The sequence below is a fragment of the Capra hircus genome, chromosome 22 (assembly GCF_001704415.2).
Source record: "Capra hircus breed San Clemente chromosome 22, ASM170441v1, whole genome shotgun sequence".
Lineage (NCBI taxonomy): Eukaryota > Metazoa > Chordata > Mammalia > Artiodactyla > Bovidae > Capra > Capra hircus.
The window spans coordinates 40781157-40793449 of record NC_030829.1 but is presented as its reverse complement, the minus strand read 5'-3'; the positions used below and the strand labels follow the sequence as shown (position 1 = coordinate 40793449).

The 12293-nt window shown below is 40.4% G+C and overlaps 1 protein-coding gene across 5 annotated transcripts in view; it reads right to left on the bottom strand.

Moving 5' to 3' along the window:
• FHIT (fragile histidine triad) overlaps nt 1-12293 on the bottom strand; it is a 1556965-nt gene that overhangs the window by 823028 nt on the left and 721644 nt on the right. For all 5 annotated transcript variants that reach the window (XM_005695769.3, XM_018038276.1, XM_018038275.1 and 2 more), the window contains one exon: nt 7828-7946. In XM_005695769.3, the coding sequence (XP_005695826.1) occupies nt 7828-7930 (103 nt within the window). In that variant the 5' untranslated portion in view covers nt 7931-7946. The remainder of the gene's footprint in view (nt 1-7827; nt 7947-12293) is intronic.

Genomic DNA, 12293 nt, shown 5'->3' with positions numbered 1-12293 from the left:
AGTCGATTAGTTTGAGGAAGGAAATGGGAGCTAAGTAAATAAATTAGATCATTAATTTGCAATAAATATAAATTAATTATGCTAATTCTAAGACTGGAACATATATATAAATTATGTATATATAATAAACAAGGCATACACATAAGACTCTATTAGCGAAAGAAAGACATCTTGACTTATTGTGTTGTGGAAAATCCATGTATATTCATTCAATAGATTTTAACAGTTTTGATATGTGTATGAAAATATAGGATAAACATTAAACTGCCTACTGATGTTCTAACAAATCTATTTTCATTCCAAATGGAAATTAGGATATATTTTGTGTTATCTGAGTTAATTACATGACATTTCTTGTGAATAATGATGTATTATTCCATTCATTACTTCTAATTATGTTCTGTTACAAGTGCAAGGCTGGCAACACCGTGACCAGCCTTTTCCTGTTGCTCACAATCTGATAGCTTGCCTGGGAAGCAGGTCAAAAATATGCCCAGAATATAATGAACAAGTTCAGATACTGTTAACCATGAGAGTTTAAAATTACCTGAGGAAAGTTTCACATGGAAATAAATAGAAATGGGGAATGGCATTCTATACAGGATATTCATTTTTGCAATTAATATGAAGAATATTCAAAGTGTTATTTTAAACACATATAATTATCATCCCACCATTTGCTGGAGCTGGAGACAGAGCATCTCCTGTTCCCTAACTCACTCACACACACACACACACACACACACACACACACACACTAATAGGATTATGTTCTGTGAGAGATTGGCAGGTGGCAAAGGTATCTTTTTGTGGTTGTAAAATAATTCTGTGGGCTTTGTGTAATTCTAAGAGAATACAGAAACCTTCTAAAAGCTCTGATTTAAAAGCCATCAGGACTTTCCTCCTCAAACGCATCACCATGGTCAAGCCAGCTCATCTCACCCCACTCACAGTAGGTCCTGAAGCTAGAAGGTAAATCCCATTATGGAGAAGCAGTCAAGGTCAAAGGTAAACAGTCACAACTAAGGGATGAAGTGTAGGGGCAAAGTGAACCACAAAATCACCACTCACCAGTATCCTCACCAACCAGTAGGCTGCAAGGAGCCAGGGAGAGATGGTGGCCAGCAGGAAGGGGGCTGGATGAAGTCTAGAGATCAGTGTGTACACGCCTCAGGCACACTGTTTCATGGGTGAGTCACCTTTATTTGAAGTCACTGGGGCAAAATATATAAAATCCACACATTTTTCTCCATCCAATTTCAAATGTTCGTTGCACACACACACACACAAAGAATCTATTAAACCCTTCAAATCTATCATTCTGTCTATAATAAAAAATAAAGATGCCAGTCTCAGCTCCAAGAATGAGAAATAAACCCAAGAGGAAAAGTCTTGGCAAGGAGCCTTTCTACTCCGCTACCTGTGGTAGTTACTGCCCACTGCCCCTGCATACAGCCTCAGAATCCTACTCAACACTATGAGCTCACTACCAACCCGAGAAACAGCAGATAACCATATTTTCTCTCTGAGCAGTAACTCCTCAGATGACAAGCCAAGATAGATGACAGACACACAAGGTTTGTCTTGTAATGGGGGCTGGCAGGATCCTCTGTGCTAGGTTCTGGACACTGAAAAAAGATATCAGTCAATTTAGCGCACGCTGAAAGCATAGAAGAGCTTTCTGTGTTGCTCCTGACGAATGCTGTAAAAAACTGTTCAAGCTGGAGGCAATGTACTCTACTGACCCAAAGGTAGGCACACATTTATACGGAAACCTTTCCCTCATAAACAGCATAAGAACACTCTGAGCAATCGCTGCTGCTTGCAGATCTTTTGGACACAACAATCTGCCAAATGAAGTCAAGAAAAACATGACCACAAGGAAACCAACTTTTCCCACTACTCAGCTCAGGACAAAGGGTATATGCTCAACTTTGAACACATCTCCTACAGTATTTTAAGCTGGGTAATATACAACAGGCCCAAAAATGGTGGGGGGGTTGGGGGCTGGGGTAGGCATATGCTTAGGGAAATTTCAAGAGCAAAAAGGCCTATCTTTAGTAATAAAGATATTAAAATAGTGCTGGCACTCATTTTATTTGCACAGGAAGGTTTTAAAAGAAACTCTTTTTCAGAAATGAAAAGATCATGAGATCACTAATAACTGCAGTTTCCTGAACAATTAAAGAAATTCACAAGATTACAACCTACTCAGGAAATGACAAATATTTCTGATTTTTACAGAAGGACTAAAAGGGCACTTTTATCTATAGCATCTATTCCGTAAGAAGCACTGTTAAGTAATGAAGCTATTTTTATTATCTGTTCCTTTATTTCAAGAATACTCAATATGGCAATGGCCTGAAAACAGAACACTGCTTGCTTAGGGAGGTAAAATTTTGTATTAAAAGGCAATTGCCGGATTTTTCTTTTTTATCTATTGAAGTTAGACCTTAGAACACAATTTCCCTTGCACCAAACTTTTGTTTCTAATATGTCAGCAGAAATGTCCTTTAAGTTACCTACTCTAATTCTTCACAAATACACTTTGTAAGGCTGTCCTCAATGTATCATCCTAACGTGGCTTGGCCCTGATAACATTCTGTGTGTGATGCTCCCGCTTGGAAGAATCTGCTCTTTTTAATAACAGATTCAATAAACTGTTGACAAATGATTTGTATAATATAGTATGGCCAGCAAGCAAGGTTTGTTTCTATCATTACACAATGCATTCAACCTGTCCACAAACGTGGCCATGTTCCCCTTATGTCAGAGCCCCATATGCCATGCTGAATAGCAATTCAAAGATCAATACATTGTCTGCTGAAAACTACAGGACGTAACAAATGAATAATTTTATTTACAATAAAAGCCCCAGTCCCCAAATGGATTCCACTAATGTTCAAATTCATTTTTCATGCTCACCTCAAGATGAGAGGTAGACACAGCCCGATGCAAGGGGAGTGGAGTGGAGACAAGTATTAACCACGTTGACTCAAATGTTTTCAAGCCACGAACAATAGCTGGGCTGCACCAAGTACATGAATAAAACGTTGGCTGCAGAATTCTCAAGATGCAACCTCCAAAATGCTTCTGTTCTCTTTCCAAGACTCCCTGAAAAGCATTTCCCAGCAACAGGAAATTAAGGGATTAAAGACCTTCAGACATATGCTTCCAGAGCGTTGCACCACAGAGGCCAAAGCCTATTCAATCAACTTTAAACACTGTGTGCAACGAGCAGCAGTGTCTGCTTTAGGTGGGGATGAGGAGGGATGTAAGTGGCTCTTCTGAGAATGGAAGCAAACAGTCTTGCTTCAAAAGCTTAGCTGCAGCCCCCGATCTGACGGTTCTTTTCCTCCTCAGGAACGTATGAAGTGAGCCATTGAGTAAAGTGGAAAAAAAAAAGGTTGAGGAGTGGGGAGCTAAATGTTAAGAGAGGACACAAGTTCAAAGATGACATTTACAAGTCTCTTCTGAATGGCACATTCCCCAGAGGCCACCTCAACACTCTTTTAAAAAAGAAATCATCACAAACACAAAATAGAATTTTCCAGTTCACAACAAGATAGCAATATACTGCCCTTAAAATAGAGACTCGTCCATTGGCCAATTAACACAGTCAGAAAAAAATGGAAAAGAATCTCTTCCCATATGTCGTCAGTCCATTCACTGCATTTAGACTTAATACAAGACACTCTTAACAGTAAAGAGAACTGTAACTGACAGAGCATGCAGGGAGAACTGGATGAGATACTAATAAATCTGGAATAAAATGTTGATAAGACATGGCTTTGTGCATGGGAATACAGGAAAGGCAGGATCTCAGTATTAACTAAAACTATCCACAAGCTCCTGATGTTTACAGATTCACTTTAAATTCAGTCAACACAATATTCTGGGTGCTAAGAAAAAGAGACATACTAAGAGCTGATTTTGCCCCCACCTCTTCCCGGGAATGCAACTCCACACACAGACAAACAGAAATGAACACAGCTCTGGTCTGGGGCAGACTGGGATTAGTGTTTGGCATGGTGCTTGGGAGAGAGTAGCTCAGTGATAAACCATTGAATAAATCAACATGCGAATAAGGAATCAAGGGTCACAAAAAGGATGGAACTGTTTTTTCCCTAAGAGGGCAGGACAGGTATCGAAGTAAGCACTTTCGTTCAAGTGGAAAGGAAGGGAAGGACCGCGAGGTGAAGAGAGAAGCACGAGGGAGAGTGGGAGCCAGCAGGTAGAGGGAACTACAACAGCTGTTTAAGGGAGTAGCTGGAAAGCGGGGGGGGGGGGGGGGGGGGTGAGTTAAGAGAGTGGAAGTCTTTTAAAGGGATGCTAAGAAATTTGGACTTTATCCTCAAGTTGGAAAAGACCCTGATGCTGGGAAAGATTGAGGTCAGGAGGAGAAGGGGACAACAATGAGATGATTGGATGGCATCACCAACTCAATGGACATCAGTTTGAGTAAACTCTGGGAGATAGTGAATGACAGGTAAGCCTGGTGTGCTGCAGTTCATGGGATCACAAAGAGCTGAACACATTTGAGTGACTGAACAACAATTCTCAAATAAAATGATATCCATTATATTCATCAGTGATTTTTTGCAAAGGAATAGGAGAGTGGTGACATCAGAGCTGTGGTTCAGAGAGAGCTGTAGGCTGGGCTGAGGAAGTCCAGGGGTAGAGAATCAGAAGACCTAGAAGACCCACAACAAGGGGCTTATTTAGGGCAGGCAGGGTAGAGCACTGCGGAGGACGGGGCAGGGAGCAGGAGGGGCAGGGAGCAGGAGGGGCAGTGATGGTCTGCTGCAACCATTTCACCATTTATTTTATGAAATGCAGAAAGTGAAGAGGAACTAAAAAGCCTCTTGATGAAAGTGAAAGAGGAGAGTGAAAATGTTGGCTTAAAGCTCAACATTCAGAAAACGAAGATCATGGCATCTGGTCCCATCACTTCATGGGAAATAGATGAGGAAACAGTGGAAACAGTGTCAGACTTTATTTTGGGGGGCTCCAAAATCACTGCAGATGGTGACTGCAGCCATGAAATTAAGACGCTTATTCCTTGGAAGAAAAGTTATGACCAACCTAGATAGTATATTCAAAAGCAGAGACATTACTTTGCCGACTAAGGTCCGTCTAGTCAAGGCTGTGGTTTTTCCTGTGGTCATGTATGGATGTGAGAGTTGGACTGTGAAGAAGGCTGAGCGCCGAAGAATTGATGCCTTTGAACTGTGGTGTTGTAGAAGACTCTTGAGGGTCCCTTGGACTGCAAGGAGATCCACCAGTCCATTCTGAAGGAGATCAACCCTGGGATTTCTTTGGAAGGAATGATGCTAAAGCTGAAGCTCCAGTACTTTGGACACCTCATGCGAAGAGTTGACTCATTGGAAAAGACTCTGATGCTGGGAGGGATTGGGGGCAGGAGGAGAAGGGGATGACCGAGGATGAGATGGCTGGATGGCATCACGGACTCGATGGACGTGAGTCTGAGTGAACTCCGGGAGATGGTGATGGACAGGGAGGCCTGGCGTGCTGCAATTCATGAGGTCGCGAAGAGTCGGACACGACTGAGAGACTGAACTGAACTGAACTAGTAGGCAGAGCTATTCACTGTTTCAATTTCCAAATCACAGGACAAAAGACTATTACTTCACGCAAGCAAATGAGTTACTTAATAAAATTCTTCTCACAATTGTCACCTAAGAGAGTTTACCAAGGTAAAGTAAAATAAAAAGTTTCAGAATCATTATATAAAAAGGATTGTTTGAATCCATTATCCACTGCCCCTGAAATTACTTTAAACACTATAGACGTAAAAGAGCTTTACAGAGTACGCTGATTGCACTGAGTGTACCATTCTCAGCCTTGGACAGAGCTGAGTCCTTCTTGCTACCTTCCAAACAAACTGAGGTTGTTGATTTTAATACAACGCTCCCCTTGTCCTTGGCATTTACTCAACGAGGTGATAATCAACCAGGACTCATTTTCAAAATGGCAATTTCAGTGCCATCTGGAACAAAACTAGTCATCATTCACTGACTGCTCACTGTTCACTATAAATATTTCCCTTGAAGCAGACACCTCTATTTCAGTTCAAACACATATATGACCCAGGTCTTACACAGCACACTTTCAGAGGTGGTTAAAAAGACCATGAAAAATCAAGTTTCTTACCGTTAATATAGGAGTTTAAAAAAAAATCAAAGTTTATTCCATTATTAACCGTTTTTTAAAAAGTGCAGCTCTACAATCTCATATTCTGTCAGTCCGAAGCATTAAGATTCGTTCATCTAAATTCACATTTTCACCCCAAATTCCCTCAGTTCTTTGACAAAAGTCAATTAAAACTGACACCCAAAGAGAGATGGCATTTAAACATTATCCTTTTGACACAGGAATTAGACATTTTGCTTAAAAAAATATTCCTCAAAGGAAAAAGGCAACTACAGACTTGCAGCAAAATCAAATGAGAAAATAAAACGCCTGTGTTATTTCAAGAACTTCAAGGTCTTTTGGAGAAACTCAATATGAAAATGTTACACAACTTAAAAACTGTCATTTTATAGGAGCATCCTACATCCTTTTAGAGTTTTTACTTTAATAAACAGAAGATGAAATTATCTGATCTTATATACTTATAAAATTAAATATTTTTATAAATTTAAAAGTTAAATATTATTAAGAAAAATATATATTATTTACTAGCTTGTTGATATTATTATTAGTTTTATAAATTTATGAAATTTATTTTGGTTAAAAGTTCAAATCAAGAAATTTGGGAGTCTACCACAAAAACCACAATTATCTTTTGCTGCATGTTTTATTAGTAGTTACATGATCAAGAAAGAAGATGATTCATCAAGTTTTCAAGCATTTTCAAAAATCCCATTTAAAAAAATATAACTCACTCTTAGAAAAAATCTTGACACTTTTATATACTCAGAATTACCGAGAAATTTATTTCAAAGTAGAAGCATGTCTCAATGTGGAAATGCTTATGATCTTAAAATACAACATTTCATACTTTGTTGCCCTCTGCATAGTAAATTAAGTTGGGGTGGGTGGGGGGGAATAAAATTTTTGAAGAGTTAGTACAAATGTCATCCACATACAGTCACGAGTGATACTTTCAACAACATAAAAACAACTCTCCAGGGCATTTCACCAAATTCTCCCTCTCCCACCGCAAAGAATAAAGCTTCTACTGAAATCGATGGTCAGAGGGAAATAAAATACCCCACACCACCAATGGCACCAGACAATGATCTAGGAGCTGGGATGTTTTCCAAGAGAAAATGCTATCTCAGACTCTAACATAAAATATATATATATATTTTGTAGTATATTTATGTGTTTGAGTGCAATTAAAATTCACAGCTTGAATGATCTCCAAGAGGTAAAGAAACCAAGCCAGTCTCAAATCTTCATGTAACACCTTACTTCCACAACACAAGTGCATCACCCAATCTCTTATCTTACTATTAAAGTGCACACTTGACACCTGAAAACAAAGTGCTAAGGATATTCATTGGATCCATTTTAGAAGCACCTATTTATTTACACAGCCACAACAGTGAAAAGGTCATGCAAAAACTCACCTCCAAAGCCACAGTTGCTAAGCAACTCCTTTTCAGAAGTTCTGCAGCACTGATCAAGCATATTACTGGTGCCACCAACTGGATTCAGAATAAATGTGAATATTGTCCTACCTGGTTTCTCCAAAGGGGGAGACAGGAGGATTCCTTGCTTACCTTTTTGGTCGAATACTAGAGGTTAATGGCTGTGTTCATTTGGTCTGTTTTCTCTCTTAAAAAAAAAAAAGGATACGTCCAGGTACCACAGGCTTCCTGTTCACCAAGGCAAAGGACAGTTCTGTTTTGAGAAACACCACGGAGGGCTTGATGAGATGTTGGCCAAATCTGAATGACATTTCCTCAAATTGAAGTCTGGAAGAGAAGAGGATGTAGAAAATGGACATTCATCAAATTCCATTGAGAAACTCAGATCATACACAAATTTAAAGAAAGCAGAGTCTATTACTACAGATCCTTAGCTATCAAGAAGACATCATTAAAGCTGCCCCATATTTAATGTTCACTAAGATGTATGGATGTGAGAGTTGGACTGTGAAGAAAGCTGAGCACCAAAGAATTGATACTGTTGAACTGTGGTGATTCAGAAGACTCCTGAGAGTCCCTTGGACCGCAAGGAGATCCAACCAGTCCATTCTAAAGGAGATCAGTCCTGGGTGTTCACTGGAAGGACTGATGCTAAAGCTGAGACCCCAATACTTTGACCACCTCATGCGAAAAGTTGACTCATTGGAAAATACCCTGATGCTAGGAGGGATTGGGGGCAGGAGGAGAAGGGGATGACAGAGTTTGAGATGGCTGGATGGCATCACCAACTTGATGGACATGAGTTTAAGTAAACCCCGGGAGTTGGGAGGCCTGGCATGCTGCAATTCATGGGGTCGCAAAGAGCCGGACACGACTGAGCGACTGAACTGAAGATGTATTCGGGTAAGTCCTCTTAAAATATCCCACTCTCCCTACCAGCGCTGGATTTAGTGTTTTCAAGCAAAAGCTCACACACAGACAACAAGTCTTCTTAAATCCCTCTGCTCTTCAAGTAGCCACCTGAACTCAAATCCTCTAGGTCCAATCTGTCAGGTACTGTTTTTAACCATCTGTTTCATTTTTGCTAAGCTGAAAATGTTCATGGTTAAGCATTGACTATAAACCTTCTAACTCTTAAAGAGGTATCTCTGGGGTCTCTCTTTTTTCAAATGGTTTTATCTTTATCTAAAAGCAATTTATAAAAAGTACAAATGCTCTTCGACCTTGTGTACAATTACAAAAACATGTGTGTACTCCCAGAGAACTATTATAGCAAACTTTCAAAAATTAAGAGGAAAAAAATCTGAGGAAAAAGAAGAAGAAATAAAATAGAGTTCAAAATGAAAACAATTCCTGGTTGATGTAGAGGTAGTATGGAGCAAGATAAGTGAAGTGTTTCATATCCTCCTTCCTAGGGGGGGCCACAGGCTGGGGTTGGGTAAGAAGATGGGGAAAAGCACGATTTGACACTTGACATCCAGGGTACCAAGGAATGATTTTTTTATTAGTCAATGTCTATACAGGACAGTTTCTCTCTGAATGAAAGGAAATACACATCCACCTTGGGAAACCACTTTGGCTTTCTAATTCAGGAACAACCCTACTACAAAACTGATGAAAACTGAATCCTCATGGGAAAACAGAAATAGGATTACAAAAAGGATGCCATAAGAAAATGGAGGACTGGTTTATAACGCATACCAATAAACGTCCAGTTGCTTCATGCCCCTAATGTTTTCAGTGGCCCAGCAGTTAACAGAGGGCTAGGCAAAATCCATCTAATTTAGAAGTACCCATATAGCCAGAATTTAACACATTTCAGGTACGAAGGGAGAGTATGGATAATGTGCCTCAATATACAAATACTGCTGTCTAGAACATCAATAACCTGAGATATGCAGATGATATTATCCTCATGGCAGAAAGAGAAGAGGAACAAAAGAGCCTCTTGATGAAAGCGTAAGAGGAGAGTTAAAAAGCTGGCTTAAAACTCAACATTCAAAAAATGAAGATCGTGGCATCTGGTCCCATCACTTCATGGCAAATAAATGGGGAAATAATGGAAACAGTGGGAAACTTTATTTTGGGGGGCTCCAAAATTACCACAGATGGTACCTGCAGCCGTGAAATTAAAAGATGCTTGCTCCTTGGAAGAAAAGCTATGACCAACCTAGACAGCATATTAAACAGCAGAGACAAAGGTAAGTCTTTGTCAAAGTTATGGTTTTTCCAGTAGTCATGTATGGATGTGAGAGTGGACTGTGAAGAAAGCTGAGTGCCAAAGAATGGATACATTTGAACTGTGGTGTTGGAGAAGACTCTTGAGAGTCCCTTGACAGCAAGGAGATCCAACCAGTCCATCCTAAAGGAAATCACCCCTGAATATTCATTGGAAGGACTGATGCTAAAGCTGAAGCTCCAATGCTTTGGCCACTTGATGTGAAGAACTGACTCATTGGAAAAGACCCTGATGTTGGGAAAGATTGAAAGCAGGAGGAGAAGGGGACAACAAAGGATAAGATGGTTGGATGGCATCACCAACTCAATGTACATGAGTTTGAGCAAACTCTGGGAGCTGGTGATGGATAGGAAAATCTGACATGCTGCAGTTCATGGGGTCACAGAGCGTGACATGACTGAGCAACTGAACGGAGAACAAGTACAACTATCTCATAAAAATGAAAGTTCATTGTGGATATTGAAAATCATCTAACCCAGAGGTTTTCAAGGTGTGTTCCTGGAGCAATAGTATCAACAGCACCTGGGGAAATTAGAAATGCAAATTCTTGAGTCCTACTACAAAGCTACCAAACTGGAAACTCTGAGAGAAGGGCCCAGAATTCTAAGCTATAATAAGATATCTGGATAATTCAGTTCAGTTCAGTCACTCAGTTGTGTCTAACTCTTTGTGACCCCATGAATCGCAGCACACCAGGCCTCCCTGTCCATCACCATCTCCCGGAGTTCACTCAGACTCACGTCCATCCAGTCAGTGATGCCATCCAGCCACCTCATCCTCGGTTGTCCCCTTCTCCTCCTGCCCTCAATCCCACCCAGCATCAGAGTCTTTTCCAATGAGTCAACTCTTCGCATGAGGTGTCCAAAGTACTGGAGCTTCAGCTTTAGCATCATTCCTTCCAAAGAAATCCCAGGGCTGATCTCCTTCAGAATGGACTGGTTGGATCTCCTTGCAGTCCAAGGGACCCTCAAGAGTCTTCTACAACACCACAGTTCAAAAGCATCAATTCTTCGGCGCTCAGCCTTCTTCACAGTCCAACTCTCACATCCATACATGACCACAGGAAAAACCACAGCCTTGACTAGACGGACCTTAGTCGGCAAAGTAATGTCTCTGCTTTTGAATATACTATCTAGGTTGGTCATAACTTTTCTTCCAAGGAGTAAGAGTCTTTTAATTTCATGGCTGCAGTCACCATCTGCAGTGATTTTAGAGCCCAAAAAAATAAAGTCTGACACTGTTTCCACTGTTTCCCCGTCTATTTCCCATGAAGTGATGGGACCAGATGCCATGATCTTCGTTTTCTCAATGTTGAGATTTAAGCCAAATTTTTCACTCTCCTCTTTCACTTTCATCAAGAGGCTTTTTAGTTCCTCTTCACTTTCTGCCTTAAGGGTGGTATCATCTGCATATCTGAGGTTATTGATATTTCTCCCGGCAATCTTGATTCCAGCTTGTGTTTCTTCCAGTCCAGCGTTTCTCATGATGCTACTCTGCTATCAGAAGTTAAATAAGCAGGGTGACAATATACAGCCTTGACGTACTCCTTTTCCTATTTGGAACCCGTCTGTTGTTCCATGTCCAGTTCTAACTGTTGCTTCCTGAACTGCACACAGATTTCTCAAGAGGAAGGTCAGGTGGTCTGGTATTCCCATCTCTTTCAGAATTTTCCACAGTTTCTTGTGATCCACACAGTCAAAGGCTTTGGCATAGTCAATAAAGCAGATATAGATGTTTTTCTGGAACTCTCTTGCTTTTTCGATGATCCAGCGGATATTGGCAATTTGATCTCTGGTTCCTCTGTCTTGTCTAAAACCAGCTTGAACATCAGGGAGTTCATGGTTCACGTATTGCTGAAGCCTGGCTTGGAGAATTTTGAGCATTACTTTACTAGCGTGTGAGATGAGTGCAATTGTGTGGTAGTTTGAGCATTCTTTTGCATTGCCTTTGGAATCGGAATGAAAACGGACATTTTCCAGTCTTGTGGCCACTGCTGAGTTTTCCAAATTTGCTGGCATATTGAGTGCAGCACTTTCACAGCATCATCTTTCAGGATTCGAAACAGGTCAACTGGAATTCCATCACCTCCACTAGCTTTGTTCATAGTGATGCTTTCTAAGGCCCACTTGACTTCACATTCCAAGATGTCTGGCTCTAGATTAGTGATCACATCATCATGATTATCTGGGTCGTGAAGATCTTTTTTGTACAGTTCTTCCGTGTATTCTTGCCACCTCTTCTTAATATCTTCTGCTTCTGTTAGGTCCAGACCACTTCTGTCGTTTATCGAGCCCATCTTTGCATGAAATGTTCCCTTGGTATCTCTTATTTTCTTGAAGAGATCTCTAGTCTTTCCCATTCTGTTGTTTTCCTTTATTTCTTTGCATTGATCGCTGAGGAAGCCTTTCTTATCTCTTCTTGCTATTCTTTGGAAC